Below are 23208 nucleotides of genomic sequence, written 5' to 3' on the forward strand. Positions count from 1 at the left end.
ACATACAAGACTCCCCGGTCATATGTTGAGTGTACCCACTATCAAGCACCCAATGCCTTCCTCCGGCTTTGTAATTGACCTACAAGACAAGATCAATTCTTTTTAGGTACCCAAACTTGATTGGGTCCTCCAAGGTTAGCAACTAAGCTCTTTGGTACCCAAATGGCTTTCTTCTTTGAGCCCATCCATGGTGCACCAATGAACTTAGCATGAACACCTTTTGTATCCTTGGTAAGCACATAGAAAGAATTAAGCTTAATTGAGGATACATAAGCTTTGGGTTTCTTGTTCATGCATTGTTGCTCTAGGTGACCAACTTGCTTGCAAGCTTTGCAATACCGGCCATTGTTCTTCACAAAACTAGTTTTGTGAGGAGCAAAGGCGGCCTTGCCTTTCTTGGGGTTATAGCCCAATCCCTCTTTGTAGAGAGAAGCTCTTTGGCTACCCAAGCACATAAACAAGCGGTCCTCACCACCATAAGCCTTGGCTAAGGTGTGATTGAGCTCCTTTACCTCCTTCTAGAAAATTTCATTCTCAACTTTTAGTGTGGTGTCACATGTGAAACCATCACTACTAGATGAGGATGATGTAGATGTGCTACATGAAGGGTTAGTAGAAGCAACAACAATAGGCTTACTTAAGATATCACATGTTAGGCCTATGTTGCAAGTTTTAGCTTTCACCATTTTAGTAGGCTCATTTTCACACTTGTTAACTAGAGAGGAATGAGCTTCTTCAAGCTTAGTGTGAGCCTTTTGAAGCTTCTTATGGTCTTCCTTTAGACTCTCATAAGATGCTCTAAGCTCATCAAGTTCTTGCTCAAGGGTTTTCTTATCCTTAAGCAAAGCCTTGCACTCCTTTCTAGTTTCTTTATAGTGATGAGTGCAATCTTTTAGCATAGTGATTAGTTCATCTTTAGTTGGTTCATCATCATCACTATCACTATCACCATCACTAGCATGGTCACTCTCATCATCGGATGATACCTTAGTGGCCTTAGCCATGAAGCATGATGGAGTGTCGAAGATGGAGCTCTTTCCTTGAATTGCAATGCTAGCATGCGCCTTCTTCTTTGTGCTCTCATCATCACTTGAGGAGTCATCACTATCCCAAGTTGCAACATGGGCATCACCCTTCTTCTTGTTTGAGCCTTCCTTCTTTTCTTGCTTCTTCTTTTGCTTCTTTCTTTCCTTCTTGATAGCATCTTCATCATCACTATCATAAGGACACTTGGCAATGAGATGATCCTTGCTATGGCATCTAAAGCACCTCATGGAATGGTCATTCTTCCTGGAGGAGCTCTTCTTTCTTCTTGCCCAATAGCCCTTCTTCTTCATAAACTTGCCAAATCTTTTGACAAGAAGAGCCATCTCCTCATCTTCATCACTATCACAAGAGCTTGCTTCTTCTTCACTTGATGATTCTTGCTTGGCTTTGCCCTTGGATGTGGAGGCCTTGAATACCACACTCTTCTTCTTTTCATCATCCTTCTTCTCACCATCCTTCTTCTTTTTCTTGATCAACTCATCTTTCTCATCATCTTCTCTATAAGCATCATCGGTCATTACTTCTTGGAAAACTTGTTGGGGAGTTGATTCACTAAGTGTTGTCTTGACTAGCACGGTGATCAACGTGTCAAATCTCTTGGGCAAGCTTCTCAAGAACTTCATAGAGAATTGACTATCTTTTACTTCTTCCCCAAGTTCCTTGAGTTCATTCACAATGACTTGCAACCGGTGAAACATCTCTGGCACACTTTCATCTTCTTGCATCTTGAAGCTTGAGAACTTTTCTTGGAGGATGTATGCCTTGGCGGTCTTGGTACCTTTGGTGCCTTCAAATGTTTCTTCTAATTTTGCCCATGCATCATGAGCAACCTCAATATTCTTGATTTGCTCAAAGGTCTTGTCATCAAGAGCTTCATGAAGAGCACTAATTGCAATGGCATTGCATTGAAGCTTCTTTTCTTCAACCGGTGTTGGTGCATTCTCATTTGCAACCTCATACTTTGTTTCGGTCACCTTCCAAACTTCTCTATTGATTGACTTGAGATGGGCGGTCATCTTGACCTTTCAATAAGCATAATTTGTGCCATCAAAGTAAGGTGCCTTCTTAGTGTTGTTGATATGCAAACTAAGAGCCATTTCTTCACCGTAGGTTGTTAAGCCTCAAATAAACGGTGCCTCGGCTCCGATACCACTTGAAAGTTCCAAATAGCTAGAGGGGGGGGGGGGTGAATAGCCTATTTAAATTTTCTACAAACTTTAACTAGACAAGTTGATTAGTAAAACAAAAGGCGAAGCTATTCTAGCACTAGCACAACTAAGCTAAGCAAGCCACCTACACAAGTCTAGCAAGAAAGCTACACACTAGTTACAACAAGAAAGCACAACTAGAAGCTTGCTACACTCCTAAACAAGAAGACTAAACTAAACAGGCTAAACAACTAGCAAGGTAAACAAGTAAGTAAAGGAGTGAAGAGTGATTGTTATACCAACGTTGTAGAGTCGAGATATATCCAACCAATCACTCACAATCACAAGAGAATCCTCGGCAAGAGATGACCCAAGATCTTTACCGAGGTTCACTTGCTTCCCGGCAAGCTAATCCTCGTTGTGGCGATACAACCACTTGATGGATCACGAGCTAATTGGCAATCCAAAGCCAAACCCTCAGCGGGTGCCGCACATCCACTCACAAGATGGGGATCCTCCAAGCCACGAGCAATCCACTAGAGTAGCCAATTGCGATCTCCCGCGGGAAAGGCTCAAGAACCCCTCACAAGTCACTTGGTGAGGCTCGAAACAATCTCCAAGCACGAGCTCAACACCACCACTGCTCCAAGCCGTCTAGGGTGTCGGGAAACACCCAAGAGTAACAAGAAATCCGCAGCAAACTCAAGAATCAAGTGCCACTAAATGCAATTCTCAAAGCAATGCACTTGAATCTCACTCAATCTCACTAGGATTAGCAATCAAGCAAGGAGATGAGTGGAGGGAGTGGTCTCTAGCTCAATGTATGTCTCAAGTAATCAAATGTGCAAGAGAGAGCCTCCCAAAGCCGGCCACCTTCTATTTATAAGCCCCCTCAAAGAAACTAGGCGTTGGCTGTTTTCACTGGGCTGAAAACGGGGGCACAGGACGCTACTAAGTGGTCACCAGACGCTCGACCCCCAGCGTCCGGTGCTCAGGGGAAGGCCACGTGTCCAACTTGGATCTCGCGTGTCAGATCCTAACGGTCACCTGCGGAACACCGGACGCCCTGCAGGTCCACACCGGACGCATGCGCAGAGAGTTTGTTAAACTCACGACCTCACCGGACGCTACCAGAGTAAAACCCTATGTTTATACCTTTGCCTTGATAACTTTGCTCCTCATCTATCATCATGAACTCCACATTATGCTTCATCCCTTTGTGATCATGTGGCCACCTTTCCATGCCACCATACACCTTCATCACATGTGTTGCTATACCTAACTCAAATCACTTAAACACAAGGCATTAGCAACTTGGTGTCATTAATTACTAAAACCAAACTTGGGCTTTCAGCCAGTCTGTAAGATGTAGGGCGTGTGACTTCGACGACCACAAAGGGTCCTTCCCAAGGTATGGATAACTTGTGCGTTCCTTCCTGGCTTGTTTTCCACTTGAGTACCAGATCACCGAGCACAAAGGAACGGTCTTTGACGTTCCTGTTGTGATACCGCCTGATGGCCTCGAGATACTTTGCTGTTCAAAGGCATGAGATTAGGCGCTTTTCCTCCATGCAGTTGATTTCAAGCTCCCTGGCAATGTCAGCTGGAGACTGGTCGAAATTTTTGACTCTTGGAGATCCAAAGGTTACATCGGACGGAAGCACTGTCTCGGTGCCGTAAACCTTGAAGTAGGGTGATACACCCGTGTTGCGACTAGCCTGTGTTCGGAAACCCCAGACCATAGCCGGTAACTCTTTCATCCATCGTCCAGGTGCTCTATCGTTCTCGGTGTACAACCTTTTCTTTAAAGCATCGATAATCATTTCGTTCGCGTGCTCTACTTGACCGTTGGCCCGTGGGTGAGCTACTGACACGTACTTTATGACTATGCCCTTGTCATCGCAGAAGTCCCATAATGTAGTGCTAGTAAACTGGGTGCCCAGGTCAGTGATTATACTATTGGGGATCCCAAATCTGTGTATGATTTGATTGAGGAACTCCACAGCCTTCTCAGAGGTTGCTTTGACCAGTGGCATGTATTCAATCCACTTCGAAAATTTGTCGATTAGTACGAAGATGAACTTGAAGTTGCCGGGGGCCGGCTTAAATGGCCCGATCATGTCGAGACCCCAGCAGGCGAAAGCCCAGGATGACGGAATAGTTTGAATTTCATGACCAGGCACGTGGGTCCGCTTGGCAAAGAACTGGCATCCTTCACAATGTCGGACCAGTTTCTCGGCATCAGCGACCGCAGTTGGCCAATAAAAGCCTGCTCGGAAGGCCTTCCCGACCAGTGTTCTGGAGGCAGCGTGGTTGCCGCAGGACCCGGCGTGTATGTCATCTAAGAGCTTGATGCCGTCATCTTGGGATATGCATTTGAGCAGCACTTTGGAACTTGCGTTCTTTCGCATAAGTTTGCCGTCCACCAGTATGTAATTCTTGGATCGTCGAATGAGGCGCTCGTTCTCCGTTTTATCTTAAAAACCCGATCCATCCGATATATACCTGATGAAAGGGGCGCGCCAATCACGGCTGCTGGTTGTCGAAGTGGTGTCGGCTATGAGCATTGCCTCATTGGTTTGCTTTTCGACCAGGTCTGTGCCCACACTTGGTGCGTGGATGTCCTGAACAAAAACGCCTTGCAGGATCTGGGCCCGAGATGATCCTAACTTTGACAGCGCATCCGCTGCCTGGTTCCTATCTCGGACCACGTGGATGTATTCTATGCTGTAGAAATTGGATTCCCATTTGCGAATTTATTTACAATAGAGGTCTATATTCTCATGGGTTGTGTCTCATTCCTTGTTTAGCTGGTTGATGACTAGGGCAGAGTCACCGTGGACGTAGAGGCGTTTGACTCCTAGTTCGACGGCCAGTCGTATGCCGTGTAGGCATGCTTCGTATTCGGCGATGTTGTTCGACGCCGAAAAGAGGATCCTAAGGACGTAGCGTAGTTTGTCCTTGTTAGGCGACAAGAAGAGTATTCTGGCGCCGGCTCCATTGATGTTTAAGGACCCATCGAAGAACATTGACTAGTGGTCGGAAGTGTCGAAAAGGGGAGGCTCGTTGAGGTCCGTCCACTCCGCGATGAAATCGACCAGGGCCTGGGACTTGCCGGTAGAGCGGCTATGGAAATCCAGGGAGAATGGGCATAATTCCATTGCCCATTTTACAATTCTACCGTTGGCATCTTTGTTGCGCAAAATGTCCCCTAGGGGGAAACTAGTGGTTACCAAGACCCGATGACCATCGAAGTAATGCTTCAGCTTCCTTGAAGTTATTAAGATGGCGTAGATGAGCTTCTATATCTGAGGGTACCTGGTCTTGGACTCATTTAAGACTTCGCTTATGAAATAAACGGGTCTCTAGACTTTGTATACGTGGCCTGACTCGTCTCGCTCGACCACCATTGCCGTGGAGACAACCTTGTCGGTCGCTGCTATGTAAAGGAGCAGATCCTCGTTGGGTTGAGGTGCTGTGAGAACGGGTGGTGAGGTGAGGAAAGTTTTGAGCTCGGTGAACGCAGCATCAGCTTCCTCTGTCCAGGAGAATTTTTCCGATGCTTTTAGAAGTTTGAAGAAGGGAAGGCCTTTTTCTCCCAGTCTAGAGATAAAACAGCTAAGAGCAGCCATACAACCGGTGAGCTTTTGAATATCTTTGACATTCTTGGGTGGTCGCATGTCGAGCACTGCTTTTACTTTTGAGGGATTCGGTCGTATGCCGTCGCGGCTGACGACGTTGCCGAGTAGTAGACTGGAGGGGACCCCAAAGATACACTTTTTGGGGTTAAGCTACCACTTGTATTTATTTAGTGCCTTAAAGGTTCGGTCTAGGTTGTCGATTAGAGTGCTCGCGTCCCTTGTTTTGACGACGACGTCGTCTACATAGGCCTCGACGAGGTCATCATGAATCTCGTCTTGGAGGCATTGCTGCATGGCCCGTTGATAGGTGGCTCCAGCATTTTTGAGTCCGAAGGACATGGTCGTATAGCAATACGCACCGAAATGAGTGATAAAAGATGTTTTGATCTGGTCGTCTTCCTTTAGTGAGATTTGGTGATAACCAGAGTAGCAATCTAGAAAAGAGAGGAGTTCGCATCCGGCCATTGAGTCGACCACCTCGTCGATGCGAGGGAGACCAAAAGGATCCTTAGGAAAGTGTTTATTGAGATCAGTGTAATCAACGCACATTCTCCATTCATTGTTCTTTTTTCTTACAAGAACCGGATTGGCAAGCCAATCGGGATGATACACTTCTTTAATGAATTCGGCTGCTAGAAGCCGCGTTATTTCTGTCCTAATAGCCTCCTTTTTGTCACGAGCGAACCGTCATAGCTTTTGCTTGATGGGTCTTGCGGTCTTCGAGACGTTTAAGGAGTGCTCGATCAGGTTTCGTGGGACGCCGGGCATGTCTGCGGGTTTCTATGCGAAAACGCTCATGTTGTCCCTTAGAAACCTGACGAGCACGTCTTCCTATTTAGGTCCAGGTTGGCCCCGATGAGGGCCGTCTTCTCGGGACTGCCGTCGACCAGCTGTACCTCCTTGTGCTCTTTGGACTTTGAATTTTTCCTTGGAGTCTCCTGCTTGGGTAGTCGAAGCTGGTCGGGTGGAAGCTACGCTGCTTGGGCTACGGTTTCTGCCATGCGGACTGAGAGGTCAATTGCCTCGGTGATCTTGAAGCTTTCCTCCTCGCAAGTGTATGCGGTACAGACATTGCCTCTAACAGTCAGGACGCCCCTCTCTGTTGGCATTTTGAGAACCAGATATGAGTTGTGTGGAACTGCCATGAACTTTGTCAGCGATGGTCGGCCTAGTATTGCGTGGTAAGTGCCGTCAAAGTCGGCGACCACAAAGATGACGAACTCTGTTCGAAAGTGGTCGGGCGTTCCGAACTGGACGGGCAGTGTTATCTGTCCGAGGGGCACTGAACTTTGACCTGGCAGGACTCCCCAGAATTGTGCGTCATATGGTTTTAGTTGTGCCGGGGTTATCCTGAGAGCAAGCAAGCTGTTGCGACAGAGGATGACGATGGAGCTTCCCCCATCAATGAGCACGAGCTCGAATCTAATGCTGTTGATGCAAGGATCCAGGATTAGATGGAAACGTCGTGGCTCTGGGATGGCGGCCCATTGATCCTTCCTGCTGAAGGAGATCTCCCTGTGCGACCAGGGAGGAAATTTCGGATCGGCGATCAGACCGTCTGTGCTGTCCACGTTAAGGCAGGCTCTCTTCAGGAGCTTTCTTTCTCACTTAGACTCAATGGAAACTTTGCCTCCGAAGATGGAGTGGACCACGTCGGTAGGATTGACATACTGGTGTTGTGGGTCCCTATCCTAGTCGTCGTCTTTGTCTTCGTGACCGCGCCCGTCCTGCTTCCCGTTTTTCTTGGCAGAATCGTCTTGAGCAGCATGCTGCATGTAGATGCTTTTGAGGACATGGCATTCTTCCATCGTGTGATTGGACTTGGGGTGGAGTTGGCACGGTCCCTTCAACGTCTTGTTGTAATCTTCCTGGTAATCCCGCCGCCCATTGGGGCGCTTGACCGTATTCATCTCGTGGTCATTCCTCAACGCTTCATGGAAGCGTAGCCCTTTGATGAAAGCGGATATGGCCTTGTCGTGAGAAATTTTCGGGATTTTAAGACGCATATCCGAGTATCGTCGGATGTAATCGCGCAGAGGCTCGTTTTTCCTGTCCCTTATTCTCTCGAGGTCGTACTTGTTCCCAGGCTGATCGCAGGTAGCAATGAAATTGTCGATAAACGCCTGGCGCTGTTCTTCCCAGGAGTCGAAAGAGTCCTCGGGCAGGCCAAGGAGCCACTGATGACCAGCCTGGACGAGGACAACTGGGAAGTAGTTAGCCATGACATGCTCATCTCCTGCTGCTGAACGAATTGCAATCTCGTAGAGAGTGATCCAGTTTTCTGGGTTTTCCTTGCCGTCGTATTTTTTAAGCTTCTCGAGTTTAAAGTTACGGGGCCATACGACTTGGCAAAGGTGCGAGGAAAACTGTCTCAGGCCGGGGGGGCCGTGCGGGGCTTCGTACTCAAGTTTTCGTGCACCGCTCTTTCCGTGGCGCGCCTGTTGATGCGGTCCCAGGCGTCCTTGGAGGGGATGTTGTATCATAGATCCCTGTCCTGGTTTACTTTCTGACCACGGCCTCGCTTCTGCTCGCGGTAGGCGTCGGTGTCCCGACCACCGTTGCCACGCCCCGCATCCTTCCTGCGATTATTGGGGGAGTGGCTGCGGTGGCGCTCGCTGAGTTGTGGTGAAGTCCGGCTGCGATGAGTCTGGTCGGAAGAGACCTCTGCGTAGGAGACAGCTTGGACCCTTTTGATTAAGGTGGCTGTCTGTCCCATCGCGGTGATCAGGTGTGCGCGAACGCTAGATCGGACACCCTGGCACTCAGGAGTATCAGGGAGTCGGTCCAGGTTCGCCATAGCGACGGCCACGTTAGCACTTGGCATTTTGTAGACTTGCTGATCTACGACCATGTCGAAAGCGTCGCTGAGGTTATACGGTGCAAATTGTCGTTCCTCATCAGCGCGCCGTCGGGCGCGGTCGGCATTGCGCTGTTCGCGGAGCTGCTTTTGTTCGTCTGTCTCTCCATCGACGACCGGTTCGTCATTGCTGACATTAAAGATAAGATCTCCCCGCTGGGTTGGAAAGACTGGAAAGCGAGAAAAACCCGGGGGATACGGTGGTAAATCCAGGTTTTAATCTTCGTCCTCGGAGTTTATGACCTCGGTAGGGATGGACCTTGTGCTGGAGTTTGTGCTGGAAGTCTAATCATTCGGCAGTACTTGGATTGACATCATGCTGACGTGATGGCGAGCTGGTCGACTGCTCTGTCTCGGCGACCATCCCGCCCTGTTGAAAAGGGATTGGGTGTGCCGTGAGTAATTAACGGCCGAATTGTTTAGCCCATAGGGAGGACTCTGGTCTGGGTCTGCCTTGAGTTCGACGGACCGCCCTGTGGGGGTGGAAGTTATTGTCAGAGACGTCCCCAGCCGTTCGTGTGTGACGACACGAGTTGGCTGGCAGGAGTCGAAAGAGTCTGTCGGCGCGACTTGATCAGATCGGCGCGAGATCCCATCTACTAGTCGGGAAGCTTCGAGGAGCCTGAGATCGGTGCGATCAAGGGCTCGGAAAAGATCCGAGTCGTCGACCTTCTTTCCCTTGTAACGAGGGAGCGGTGGTCAAGTGCTCGGTGTCAGCGTGATCATAGTTGATGCCAATGTCGTCCCAGATCGGATCTAGGTTTCTTCCGAAGTCGTGGTCGTGAGGCTGCCGCCATGAGTCCTCCACGTGATCTGGCCGACGGTGAACGTGAGGCCTTCGGGCACGGCCGTGGAAGCTGGAACGATGACCATCTTGTTCGCCGAGAGAGCTGTACGCACACCCCCTACCTGGCGCGCCACTGTCGATGAAAGCTGGTCGGCAGTCTACCTTTAGGGTATACCCACGGTAGTAGATTATCGGTAGACGGTGCGCAAGCTATGAACTCTATGGTCACACAAGACACAGACAAGGTTTTTATCCAGGTTCGGCTGCCGTGTGGGCGTAATACCTACGTCCTGCGTCTGACTGTATTGGATTGTGTTGAGAGAATAATGTGTCCTAGGGGGGTCCATTGCCTCTCCTTATATAGTCCAGAGGGCAGGGTTATAAATCTGGAAACTAATCCTAGTCGGTTACAATTGCCACAGATAGTTTGATATCAATTCCTATTCTAACCGACTAGAATCCTGCTTGATCTCTACGTCTTGTTTCCTTGCGTGAAACTCCGAGCAGTCGGATCAAGCCTTGAACTCGTCTTGTAATGGGCCAAGCCTCCTGGCCCAAGTCTGGCCGTAAGGGTATAGGGGTTTATACCCCCACAGTGTACACCACTTGCCATTCTTCCCCTATAAATACCCATGCATTGTGAGCTCAATTCTACACCCAAAACCACCAAATTGCCTGGAGCTCACAATCCCTCTTCCCTCTTCTTAGTTGCAAGTTATTTCTCAAGATTAGAATAGTTGTCCTTAGAAAAAAACAAAAAAAATATTTAGCCTTGCATAGGAGTAGAAGTAGGAAAAAGTTTGGTTGTCTGTGTTGTGCAGGAAAATGGAGAAAGCATTCCTCTGCCGATTCTAGAAGTCCAAATGGGGTGAGAGTTGTTCTCAAAGCTCTCACCACTCTAATGAGGGAAGCCATGAGAGGATGGAGGAAGGGGAGAGTCACCATCGAGTGATGCTCTACGAACCTCCTCCAAGAGCAATGGAGCCTAAAGAATGAATTCATATTAACACCGAAAGAGTTGATCAAGTTCAACAACCTAAAGGAGAGCGGTTTCCGCCGTACAAGCATCCTCGACCCTGCCCTTGTGGACTGCACAGGTCTGACTAAAGAATTCAATGATATTTTAATACCATTTGTTTGGGAGGTTTTTGGTGAGTGCCTTAAACTTGGTATAGAAGTGCTCACTAAAGAATTTGGATGCACACTAAAATTGACTAATAACATTTCGCATGTGTGGGCAAGAGTGTAGATGTACTTGGGGTCTTCTAACCACTGCTCTAGGTTGTGACTTTGATTGTACAATTGAATTAGACACTACCATGCCTGGGTTTAACAAGAGTATATTTTGATGATTGCTCCACTCTCTTATCCTCTAAAATTCACAATCCAACCTTGTGCTTAATTAATTTTCTGGATTACTACCAATCTTTTTCCTGGTTCTTCTCTCTAAAAGATGGTGAACTAAACTTGCTCTATGCCATGGTACTGAAGATTGAAATTCCCCTGTTAAATTCATGATAAGATTTTAGCTACTTAGCCATGACCCAACTTGGTCCGGTTGGTGTGTTGCCACTAGCAGGACCCCTACACTGATGTTTCCCATGTCTTTGGATTTCAGATTGCTCAAGAATCCAAGTGTGGGGGGATCAAGTGGCCCCCAACTAAGTCTCATTTCCTGAACACACCATGACGTAGTACATGGTGAGGCAAGTTGGCTCGACAAATTCTACCCTAAGTAGGGGGTCGACCGACCCCCTCTTTGACGGCCAACGGGAACAGAAGCTTACAGAGGTGCATCATCAACAATGGGAATTCAAATGGCAGCAATGGGCAAGCCCAAGTGGGGTCAGCCGACCCCACCTTGGAGCGCTAGACCCACCATTCAGCATGCACTCAATGTCTACTTGCTTCTGACTGGTTTGCCACTCCTACTCCCCCTCTGTTCTTTCATTTTTATTACTTTTGTCTCTTATTTGCGTTATTAGATAAAATAAAACAAAAATAAAAACAAGAAGACTTGGATCTATGGTTTATGACATTAAAAGTGTGACATGATTCATGACTTAAAAGGGTAAAAGTGTCACAAAGTCTAATTCTTGCATATGCTTATACTCGTGGGTCACAAATCTTGATTGGAATATCACATTGACTTGGTTGTTGACAAATTGTGATACATTTCTTAGCTCATGATTCATACCCTTTCTATTCAAAGGGCTTAGAGGTTTATTTTTGAAAATATCATAAAACCATAGTGTCACTTACTCCTCAATAGTAAGAGAATTCCTACCATAGCCATATATGTTCATACATTGTTCAAAACCCTTCTATATATGCTACTTGTACTTGTGTTGAGTTTAGTCAAACCTTGTGACCCTAGTTGAGAATTATGTCATAGTCCCAAAATCAAGATCACACACACACACCACATATATATGCTGCTTCTACATTGGAATTACGCAAAAACATGTCATCCATTTCCACCATATAGATGCTCCATGTTTTAAGGTTTAGAATATCTCTCTCTAAGTATTGGTTATAAGATGAGACACAAAGGCTATGCTTAGTAAAAAAAAGTGGGCACATGAAGGTCCATTGCTTTTGAAAAAACAGAAAAGAAAAAAATGCTAGCCATGTATCAAATAAAATAGAGAGAGATCTTATCAAATATAGGAGCATTCTATTCTAATAATTTTTCACACACTTACACATCTTGATCTAGGATTATGACATTCTTCTCCTTGGATCCTTGTTTTGACTTTATGATATATACAATGCAAGTATGCTATCTTGTTTCTCGCTACGTGAGCCCCACATAAGCCTAATAGATGTAAGATGAAACAAAAGAAGGCAATCTTATGCTATGCCTTGATGAGGAATCCTATACTTACTGAGTGACTTGAGAGTACTATTAGAGGAGTAAGGATGAACTATGTGCTTTCTTTCAAAACATTTATCAAAAACTCTAAGTACTAAGGATACGAAAATGGGAAGATGACTTTGCTTTGAGAACTGTTCCATTTTTCAACATCCTAAAGATATATGTTAGACAGTGCCACATAACCCACTTGTATAAGATATGTCTTGAGTAGTCTTTGTGTTTGCTTATATCTTAAAAGTGTCATAATCATAGGTTATCTTCCTCTAACCTTTGCTCGAGGACGAGCAAAGACTTAAGTGTGGGGGTTCTTGTTGACGGTAGATAATCCCTATTTTTACCCCATCAAAACCATCAACAATACATTCTTTCTAGAAGAAAATCACCAAACACATAGTGACTTTAGGTACAAATAACTTGGTTCCACATGTACATGTCATCATTTGGATGCACGTGTGCAATCGACTACTTTTTAGGGTTAAGAAGCTCTATATGATGGTTGGACTACCACCCCAGAATGGCCAATTGGAAAACCAACTTCACATTCATCAATCTCAGAGCTTCTCGAGACAATGTGCAAAAGATGGGCACGTTAGTGGGGTCGGCCGACCCCACCTTTGTGGGCCCAGCACCACTACTGTGCTCAGAATTTCACTAGGAAGTCAGCTGCAGAAGATGATCCTTTAGTTCTACCAAAGTGGGGTTGATTGACCCAACTATGGGGCTATCCAGCCACCTGGTTTGCACCAACTCACATGGGATTCCTCCTAGAAGACAACACTGGTCCCACCTGTCATTGGGCAGGTCGACCGACCTACATGTGGGCCCCATCTTGAGTCAGTTCACTCCCACCGACGTCCCCATGATGAACATGTGATGGAAATCCCCAACCGTTGATCATATGGCGGTTCCAGGGTCGGTTGATCCAATGGCGCATGCTGGAGGTCACACGGATCGCTGATATGGCGCTAGAGTAGCCCCTACTCCATCTCTCCCCTATAAATACCCCCTTAGAGAGCCTAGTTAACCATGATGTATTTTAGGAAGAGCTACTCTTAGCTAGTATGAGAATGGAGGGAAGAGAGTGAGGAGTTCCCTGAGGAGGAGTCCCGGCTTGTCGGGAGTCTTCTTCCAGGAGCGCCTCAGCGGATGCTTGTCTTCTAGTAAGTCTTCCTTCTAGTTGCGTTTCCTCTGAGTACTTCCAGTATTTACTTTCTGTCTTAGTTTATTTTAAGTATACAACCAGCCTATCTGGCACATTGCTTTGCCTTGTGTGAAGTGCTCGAAACCTTAGCTGGGTCTAGACTAGTAGAAGTGGTGTAGACGTAGTGTCTATACTAGGTGAAGACCTTAGCTGCCCTTGTGGTCTTCAGGTCGCACGTGAAGAACGCCAGGTCTTAGTTTATTTTAAGTATACAACCAGCCTATCTGGCACATTGCTTTGCCTTGTGTGAAGTGCTCGAAACCTTAGCTGGGTCTAGACTAGTAGAATTTGTGTAGACGTAGTGTCTATACTAGGTGAAGACCTTAGCTGCCCTTGTGGTCTTCTTGTCGCACGTGAAGAACGCCAGCAGCGAAGCGTGACAGGCCTCTGCTAGACATTAGGAGTTCTCTTCAGTGTGTTGTTAGGCAACTTGCAAATAATAGTTGGCCTGCTTGGTAGCTGCCTAGGGAAGTGTTTCGCCACACCCTTTTCACCTATCGGCCACAGTAGGAAGGGAGTTAACTCTCAAGTATTCTTAGGATAGCTTAGCTAGAAGCCAAATACTAGAAATACCTCTCCACCCAATCCTAAGCCCTTTGATCATCATCCGACGACTCAATTGGTCTAGTTATTCCACTTCTCGTTCCCCGTGGAAAATACGATACCTGGAATACTCTTGGTGAAGTGCTACATTGACCACCGTCCGCTTGTAGTAAAACCATTTGCCACTTCTGGTGTCACACCAGCATTTCTAGTGTCGTGCCAAGGACTAACAATCCTAGGTAGTGACGCTAAGAAGAGTCAACAAGCGTTAACTTCATTACTTATTTATCATTTATCATTTATTATATTTTGTTATTAGTTATCACTAAAAGCATTAGTACTAGTGGTTATGATAGATTTACATAATTATAATTTCCATAGTTCATACAACATCACCTAAGCCTAATGAATAGAATGCTGCTTTATCCTTTTGGCATAAAATAAATCAATGCTTCCTTGGTGAAATGCTGCAAAGGGAGAATTATCTGTGCGCTTGCGGATATATTCTATTTAGAGTTATTGCATGTAGATAATTTTTATCCATGGTTTTGGCATCATCTAGGGATGACAACTTAATATGAAGTGATGCTAAAAATACCAACAGACACATTTGTTCCATCTCTTTCTGTCTTTGCCATTTATTCAACAAAATTCTAATAGTAGGACGCGTGCGCATTTCACCATGATCTTGTTTCTCCTTCATCTTTTGATATTCAGCAGCTGATATCTATTTTGTACAGTCTACTACCTTAGCTTCTTTGGCTCTTTCAGAGGTAAGTACCTTGAATTTCCCCTTTGGAAAAGAGGAAGCAACCATATTTGCTAGAAAGGGATGTCCTTCTATACCCATACCACCTTTAGCTTTCTCCAGCCCAATCTTCCCTTTGTTGATAGCTTGCTGGATAATATTCTGAAAACTTTGCAATCATTTGTGTATGAGTATTAGAATTATGGTATTTACAATACCTCATCTTCTTATGTTCTTCAGCCGAAGGGATCCTATGATTTCCTGTCAGCTTAATTTGCCCCTTCTCCAACAAGTAATCAAAGATTTTGTCGGCCTTGGTGATGTCAAAGTTGAATTCCTTCTTTTCTTCTTCAGTTGATTTGTGCTTGGCCCATGGAATATATTCAAAATACTTCCACACCTAATCCACAGTGGCTACTTCATCATTTTCAACTTCTTCATCACTGCTATTGACTAACTCTGGGTCAAACTCATAGCCGGCATTCCCTATCTTCTCAAGCCTGAAAAACGTGGATACTTAAAATGATTTTCCATACTAGATAATTTTTTGGCCAAAGCAGCTAAATTGGGACAATCAAACCAATCTTCTCTCTGATAGCTGGTATGAGCCCTCGAATTGCAATGCTAACCAATTCAGCCTCTGAAAGTGTTAAGGTGTAGCATTGATTCCTGACTTCTTTAAATCTCTGCAAATAATGAAGCACAAACTCATTGTTCCTTTGTCTCATATCGACTAAATCTATAATACCCTTTCCATAACTCTAGAATCAAGAGTGATGGAACTTTGTTTCCAGATCTTCCCATCCTTCAATGGAATTATGTGGCAGAGATGCAAACCATGAAAATGCTGGACTAGACAAAGAAAGAGGAAGGAACCTCACTTTAAACGCAGGTTCATCAGCAATTTCACCAAGCTGAGCTAGATACTGACTAATATGGTCCATAGTCGATGTCGAACCTGTTCCGGTACACTTGACAAAATCTGGTAGCCTTAATCTTGGTGGCAACAAAACTTAACCAAACCATTCTGGATATGGCTTTTTATATGAGACCACTGTATTCTTGGGCTTTAAACCTAATTGTCACTGAACCATATCAGTAACTTGATTCATTAGCTGATCTATCTGAAACTCGTTTCCTTGTTGACCATTTGGTTCTGGATACCTTTGGTTCTGCATTCTTTGAGTATTTGGCTGATATCCATGGTCCTCACAACCATTCAAAGTGTAATGCCCGGCAACATAATGGTAGCCAGGAGGCATTTCTCCAGATGCTAGTCGTCCTTGATATTGTGGAGCATTGAAATCCCTAGCAATCCTCCGGCTATGAGGAGCAATTTTGTAGCATAGTCCAATATCGGCTGTTGCACTGACTGTTGAATAGTGTTGCAGCGTTGACTCCTGTTTGCTTGTTCTCCAAACATATGATCTCCCAAAGTCTGTCCAACAAATGTTTGCCTATTCCAATAGGAACACAATATGTTGGACCTCCATTCTGAATGTCTAAACTGAAAGCTTCCTTAATATCATTGGTAATACCATTTAACAAAACTTCATTATAATTAGCCAAGGTTGTTGTCACAGCTTTGCTGATAGTTTCGTACATAGCATTGTGCTGGATCTGAACAGTAGGATCATGTTCTCCTTCCAAAACTACTCTCAGAAAAAGACTTTTCTGATATACTTTCTTGTCTCTATTTTTGCTGAAGGAAAGCAAGCACTTTTCCTAGTATTGGTTCACAGCAGTCACAACCAATTCCTTCAACTGATCTGAGAGATCATCCAGAGTGACGTTGAGCATGTTCTCATTGTCCATGTCGTTGATGGATTAGTCCCACGGGGCGTGCCAAAAGATGTGTTGGCACAAAAATTGGTATCTCGTATCAATAATCTCGAGGGCTCTCAGAAGGAGTGCAGGAGAAGAAGTCCTAGACCTCCTGAGCCACAAACACATGAGCTTGATGAACTGATTCCGGGGCGTGCTAGTCAATTTGACCTGATATTGACAAGGTAGAAGTACAATAGTCAAATTATGCAACCTGCCAGTTGTTGTCATACAGTTCCAAGATGTATGCCCTTGAAAAGCCATTTAAATAAAGGAAATCAACTAGAAAGTCAACTCCTGGTAATGATGCAAAAAGATAATCGTTTTCGAGTATATTAAACAAATGCATCTTATGGGTATAAATAACCGGATCGGCTATTTAGCCCATACGCTATGTATGAAGGCAAGAGATAGCTTACGTGCATTATCATTTCATCCATTAAATAAACAATAACTTATTAAAACTGGTCTAAAGGTCCATGGTGTTAATAAATCACTTTCATGATTTGTATTAAATCTATATTCACCTGGTCTAAAGGCCAGCGGGTTTCAATAAATTCAACACAGAATACTAGTTCATTTAATACAACGATCGGGTTCATGCGCGCGTACTATTCGTTTGAGTTTAGCTAGATCGACTATTTAGCCGCTATAGGGTCCATGAAGTATGAACAAGATCTACTTATTATGACCAGATTCAGTTGTTATTGCCAAATTAATCATAATGAAATAAATATCTCGAATGCACAACATGTAACAATCAAGATCAACAAGTTAGTTGTCTTACATTATCTTAATAATCGTTATTTACTCAAGGTTTATAGCAAACATCTAGATTTGAGGTTCAAGCTAACATGTCGGATCTTGATTGGGCAGAATATTGTTACAATGAATAAAACACTGAGCTTCAAACAATATTCATAACTTAATGAATCTATTAAATTGTCAATTTAATAGAGCTGATAACTAATTTGATTCGATATTCATAAGAGATTGTAGCAATGTAGTCTTACAAATACAATTCAAATCGATAACTAGTTCATAATCGAGTTTGACATGAGTTCAAATGATGCAGCCATGACAAACTAAACATGAACCATGACAAAACTTATAAGCAAACCGAAGATCGAAATCAACCGATGGAGCTCGATTCGTTGAGGGTCTCGCTGAGATCTACTATTACTCCAACTCATAAGGTTGGTGGCCCAAGCTGAAAAGAATTTGTATCATGATTGTGTATATTCTTACAAGAATCGGGTTGTTAATATTTATAGTCCGAAGTTCTAGTCTCATGTCCTAATACGACTCTCTCCTCGAAAAGGTAATCTGGACTTCAACTTTTCGTTTCTTAATTGAACCTGATACGTCTCTTCTGTCTTTCCTTGTTCCGACACCCTTCTGATCGACTAATTTTGCTGCACCTCTTGTTTCGCAGGCCCACTGGCAACTTTCCTGACTCGTCAAAATTTGGATGGTAGATCATTAGGACCCCACAGTCAGAAGAGATCCCGATAGACCTACACAAATACGAACTAAGTTTCACACACCACATTCTAAGCCGAGACCTGGGACTCACTCTCTCTCTTGCAACTCGCTTGTAACACCTACTACGAGCATTGCAGGTGCAGGATAATACAAGTCATCCCATTACACTAGACGCAGGCCACCCTCGGCCCGAACCAGTATAAACCCTTGTGTCCTTCCTACATCACCATCTGGATCTCCTGGGCACAAAGACACGTATTTACTCGTTAGTGCTTGGACCACGAGTCCAGACACCGACAAGAGCAATATTGGCTACTACCTAAAACCTGCCATCCAACAAAGCTCAAACCGAGAGGATTGTTTGTTGTCGACAAGGGAAGGATGATGAGGACATGCCACCTTAGGATACTACCATTGATTATGTGGTGTGCTCATCCGTACATTTCCATAGTGATTTTAGGTGTAATTCACTTGTTTTCACATGTATATGTTATTATTTTATTGTAGGTACAAGTGTGTCTCAAGTGCAAGTTCATCAAAGCTGAACTTTCGTTTTGTCGGTAGCCTGACAATGCTTCATTAGAAAAGCCATAATTCATCCATCCAGAGTGGTGGTCATTGAGCACTTGATAGAAAACATGTTTGATAAGATTTTGAAATAGATTCGGTCCCACCTCAATATCACATCGACAATGCCTCTAAATCACAAAGATATTCTATCACTATTTCTGTCGAGAGGTATATTATCATCGTGGGCTTGTTTTTCATCTTTAGGACCCGAGGCGCCCAAGTGAGAGCACACCCCAAAAAATTGGTGAACCTACAAAGGAAGTCCTTGGATGTCCTCCTCCTCGGTCACCTCCTTAGGAGGCCAGCAAGGACATCCAAGCCAAGCCAGAGGCCCAGTCCAACATGAGTTCGAGTCTACCTCGGTCTTCAGAAATAATCTACAATAAAACAGACGCCCAGGACGTATTTGGACTCTGCTTTCAATAATCTACAAATGGATAGAAAAATAATTTCATAAACTAACCAGTAGCTTTGGTTTAAGGATCAAATTTCATCAGAGTCAATATGAATCTTCTAAACAATTTGATATTTAGAATCTATCAGAAAGTTGTGACAACGTCTTTTGGGTCGTTGGGCCTTATAACGTATTGGGACACCTTCTGGATATGAAGAGGGTTCCTTGGATGTCCCTTAGGCTATATAATTAGTAGCCACCGTCTATGTTAGGGTTTGGATTTTGCTTTAGATTGATCTATCATTGAATAGTTGTCGTTATTGGTTTGTGAAACCCCACGTTGACATCTTAATCATATATCTACAAATTGTCACTTCAATTGATTTGAGAAGATGTGGTGCTAAGGTTGTAGGGTTTGGGTCTTTATGATCTGAAGCCGGATCGGTGTGCTGCCCTACAACCAAATCGATAGTTATCTTGAATCTAACTGAAGATCGAGAATCAAGTCCCATCAATAATCCACGAGCAAAGTCAGATCTCTCTCTCTGTATATATATATACTCATTTTATTGCCTCATTTTCTTCAACAAACACAGCAACTTCTTTAACAAAAACGAAAGAAAGGAAAAGAAAACACTGCTGGCTGCTACTCAATCTGCACTTGCATCACAATCTTGCGTACGACTAGCTAGGCTGCCGTCACAGCTCGGCCTCCCCTTCCATGAACACCTCCAGACTTCAAACTCTGTTCCCACCTTTGCTGTCCAACCCTGTACATAATTACACGGATGATGATGGTCGCAGTCACAGCTAAGCATCACATCCATCCTGGATCATCATCCAGCAGCCTTGCACAAACAGGTTAAGGCAGCATCTTGTCCTGGCGAACCCAACCAAGTTAATCTCCATTTGTTTGGCCACCTTCAATATAATCAACTCTCCAGCTGATTATCTTGTGCGATGTTGATTTACAGTTTTTCACATGATGCTGCATCCTGGGTCATGTTCTTGCTGCGGGTAAGCTGCAGGGTAGGAGTAGACGGCGGGGTAGGACGGCATGGGGTTGTACTGCTGATAGGCAGGGTACGAGACCGGCTGCATCGCCTGGTAGTGGCCACCGCCGCCGTAGCCTGCATGACCGCTGCTGCTCTTGCCACCCCCGCTCTCTTTGCCTTCCTTTCCCTCTTTGCCGCCACCAAATGCGCCGCTGCCGCCCATGCCACCACCGCCACCACCGTACATCATGCCACCGCTGCTCCCGTAGCCATATCCGTCGCCCTTCTTCTTGTCATCGCCGGAGCTGACGCTGAGCAGTTCCGCGTAGCCGAGGCTGCGCCGGAGCATGGTCGTTAGCGAGATGGGGTCCACACCGTCGCCGACGATTATGATCTTGTCGCCCTCCATCGTGGCGGATGTCACACCTGCGAATCGGAATCGTACGTCCCGTTACTTGTCAGAACTTGGGACTGGATCACTTCACTACCATTATTACTAATTCTTTTTCCTACAGCAACAGAGATAATAAAATTGCGGTGATTGTTAGTTGATCTTACCATTCATGCCCACAGCAGCCTTGAAGGCCTTCCTCCTCTTCCTCTCGTCATCCAGGGGCAACTTGAGCACAATCTTTTGCTGCAGCGCGAAAGAATTCAGAACAAAATCATTCAGGCACACAAATGAAGCAATGAAAGACGGCTGGATGAGCGACAAACCTTGCCCATCTTTGTTTGCACGGAAAATTCTTCACACAGGAATATCTTGTCCTGGCCGTACAACAGTACTGGACTGTACTTGGTGTCAAGAATACCTTGTCCGATATGATTGGTGAGCAAGAGGAGCTGCTGCAAGCTCTTGTGAGTTATGAGACACAAGATGTATGGCCAGCAACGTATTTATAGGCAGGCAGGCAAGCAATAAGCAGGACGACAGGAATACAAGGAGAGGGGTTTCGTATAAATAAAAATAATAATAATAACAGGGAGGCCCGGAGGAAGCAGCAAAGAAGGCTCTGGACAGGTAAGGTTAGCTTAACAAAATGGAAGAAAACAAAGAGCCAATCAATGAGCAAACAGTGCACGGCTACTGAAATGTGCGAATAATCCACGAGACGCACAGTGCCAAATGCCCAGCTCACCGTGAAGCTGGCTGGTGTCCGTGGAACCTCAACATCAGCGAGTGGCTGGTAGGCCCTGGTCGGTGCTAGTGGGCCACAAGTTTCCACACATTTCATTATAGCTAGATAGCTCATTTCAACAACACAGGTCAAGTGTCTCTCTCCCTCTCTTTCTGTCCATATTTTCCTTCTCTCTTTCTTTCCGAATTTTTCTTCTCTCCGTCTTTCCATATTTCCCTTCTCCCTTTCTTTCCCAATTTTTCTTCTCTCTCTCTCTAATTAAGCTGATTGCATAGCAAAATTTTTATTTTGGGCTATGCTGGCATACTATCATTTACAGTATCAATTAGTTGGACAGGCTAATTAAGCGTATTGAAGTTGGGGCCTAGCTATTATCTCATCACCAATTTTTTATCAGTTAACATGGTAGTTATACTAATTATTTGATACCTAGGAAATCACTAGGAATGTCATACGCAAAGTGAAATTTAGCAAGCTTCCGTTCTTAGCTTTTGAAATAGAGTAGGATTTAAATCAACAGCTGGCGCCTGGCGGACAGCATTTTCTTTTTATATACTACTCAGGAGTATCATTCTGTTTTGTGCTGTCCTCTGTTGGTGATAGATTTGGATCCTCTGTCTTGCTCTTTCAATGTTAAGGTAACGAAGAAAGAGATGGGCACGAAACAACCCATAAAAGTCGATATCATCATGATGTTTGAAATTGAGGCGCTTGGAGCTCTCTTTCGGTGTGTTTTTTGACCATGTCTGATACATGAAAATTTCCAACCAAGGTTGTATGCTTGACTAAACAGAAAAACGTTTGCTGTCAACGCTGAATATATATGGAAAAAAAGAAGCGCTCACATGATATCACCTGGATAAGTATGCACTTACATTTTGAACTTATCTACGTAAGAGTTTTACCACTCATATTGTTGTATAGTATTCCCTCCATTCCAAACTATAAGTCGATTTGATTTTTTTATGAGCAAATTCCACCGTAGCACCAATCTCTAAACTTATAGTATCATGTCATCTCGGTCCCTAAACTTGCAAATCGTCCGTTTAGGTCCTCGAACTTGTTCGTCTGTGTCATCTCGGTCCTTAAACTTGTTCAATTGTGTCATCTCGGTCCTAAACTTAGAAATCACCCATTTATATTCTCAAATTTGTTTAGTTGTGCCCTCCTAGTCAATAAACTTGGTTTTGAGTCTCATCATGGTCAAAACAAAGCGATATCTAAAAACTCTATATTAAAAAATAATTTACAACTTTTTTATATGAACTCGAATGAAGACAACCTTTATATTAAAATTGAAGCCATCAACATGATCTACAACTTTGTAGTTGAAAGCATTTTTATTTGAAATCATTTAGTATCACAAAATTTAATTTTAAATTTGAAAATCTATAAACTTACAAAATATATTTTGGCATCCTAAATAATTTAAATTTAAAAACTTTTCAACACAAAGTTATAGATCATGTTGCTGACAACAATTTTGATATAAATTTATCTTCATTTGAGTTCATATGAAATAGTTATAAGACATTTTTCCATATAGAGTTTTAGATTCGCCCTTTTTTGACCCAGGTGATACTTAAAAATAAGTTTAGGGATTAGGATGACAAAACTGAACAAGTTTGAGGATCCATGTGAGAGATTTTCATGTTTACGGACTAGGATAATATAGCCGAACAAGTTTAGATACTTAAACAGTCATTTTGTGAGTTTATATACTAGGATGACACACCCAAACAAATTTAGGGACTGGTGATGAACTTTACTTTTTTTTTTAATCATCAATTTTGCTATGTATCGTGTGTCTAGGTTTATAGAAAAACTATTTATTAAGAAAGTCAAAGTGACTTATAATTTGAAACGGTGCAAGACAGCTCAAACAAGTTTTTTTAATTAAGAGTCGGCGGCATAAGCTTTGCCACAGATTTTATCAGACGGTAGAAAAAAA

General features: G+C 44.2%; 1 protein-coding gene across 1 annotated transcript; it reads right to left on the reverse strand.

Moving 5' to 3' along the window:
* On the reverse strand, positions 19651-21211 carry LOC110433180 (glycine-rich RNA-binding protein 1-like). The gene is made up of 3 exons (XM_021454941.1): positions 20836-21211; positions 20677-20755; positions 19651-20544 (listed from the first exon to the last, which is right to left on the reverse strand). Exons 1-3 carry the CDS (start codon positions 20842-20844, stop codon positions 20102-20104), a joined length of 531 nt encoding a protein of 176 aa, XP_021310616.1. The 5' UTR covers positions 20845-21211; the 3' UTR covers positions 19651-20101.

Source organism: Sorghum bicolor, chromosome 2, assembly GCF_000003195.3.
Source record: "Sorghum bicolor cultivar BTx623 chromosome 2, Sorghum_bicolor_NCBIv3, whole genome shotgun sequence".
NCBI classification, from domain to species: Eukaryota; Viridiplantae; Streptophyta; class Magnoliopsida; order Poales; family Poaceae; genus Sorghum; species Sorghum bicolor.

Coding starts and splice junctions, on each gene's coding strand:
- LOC110433180 (XM_021454941.1), bottom strand. Junction 20,545..20,676: donor GGCTGCTGTGGGCATGAATG/GTAAGATCAACT, acceptor TCCGATTCGCAG/GTGTGACATCCGCCACGATG.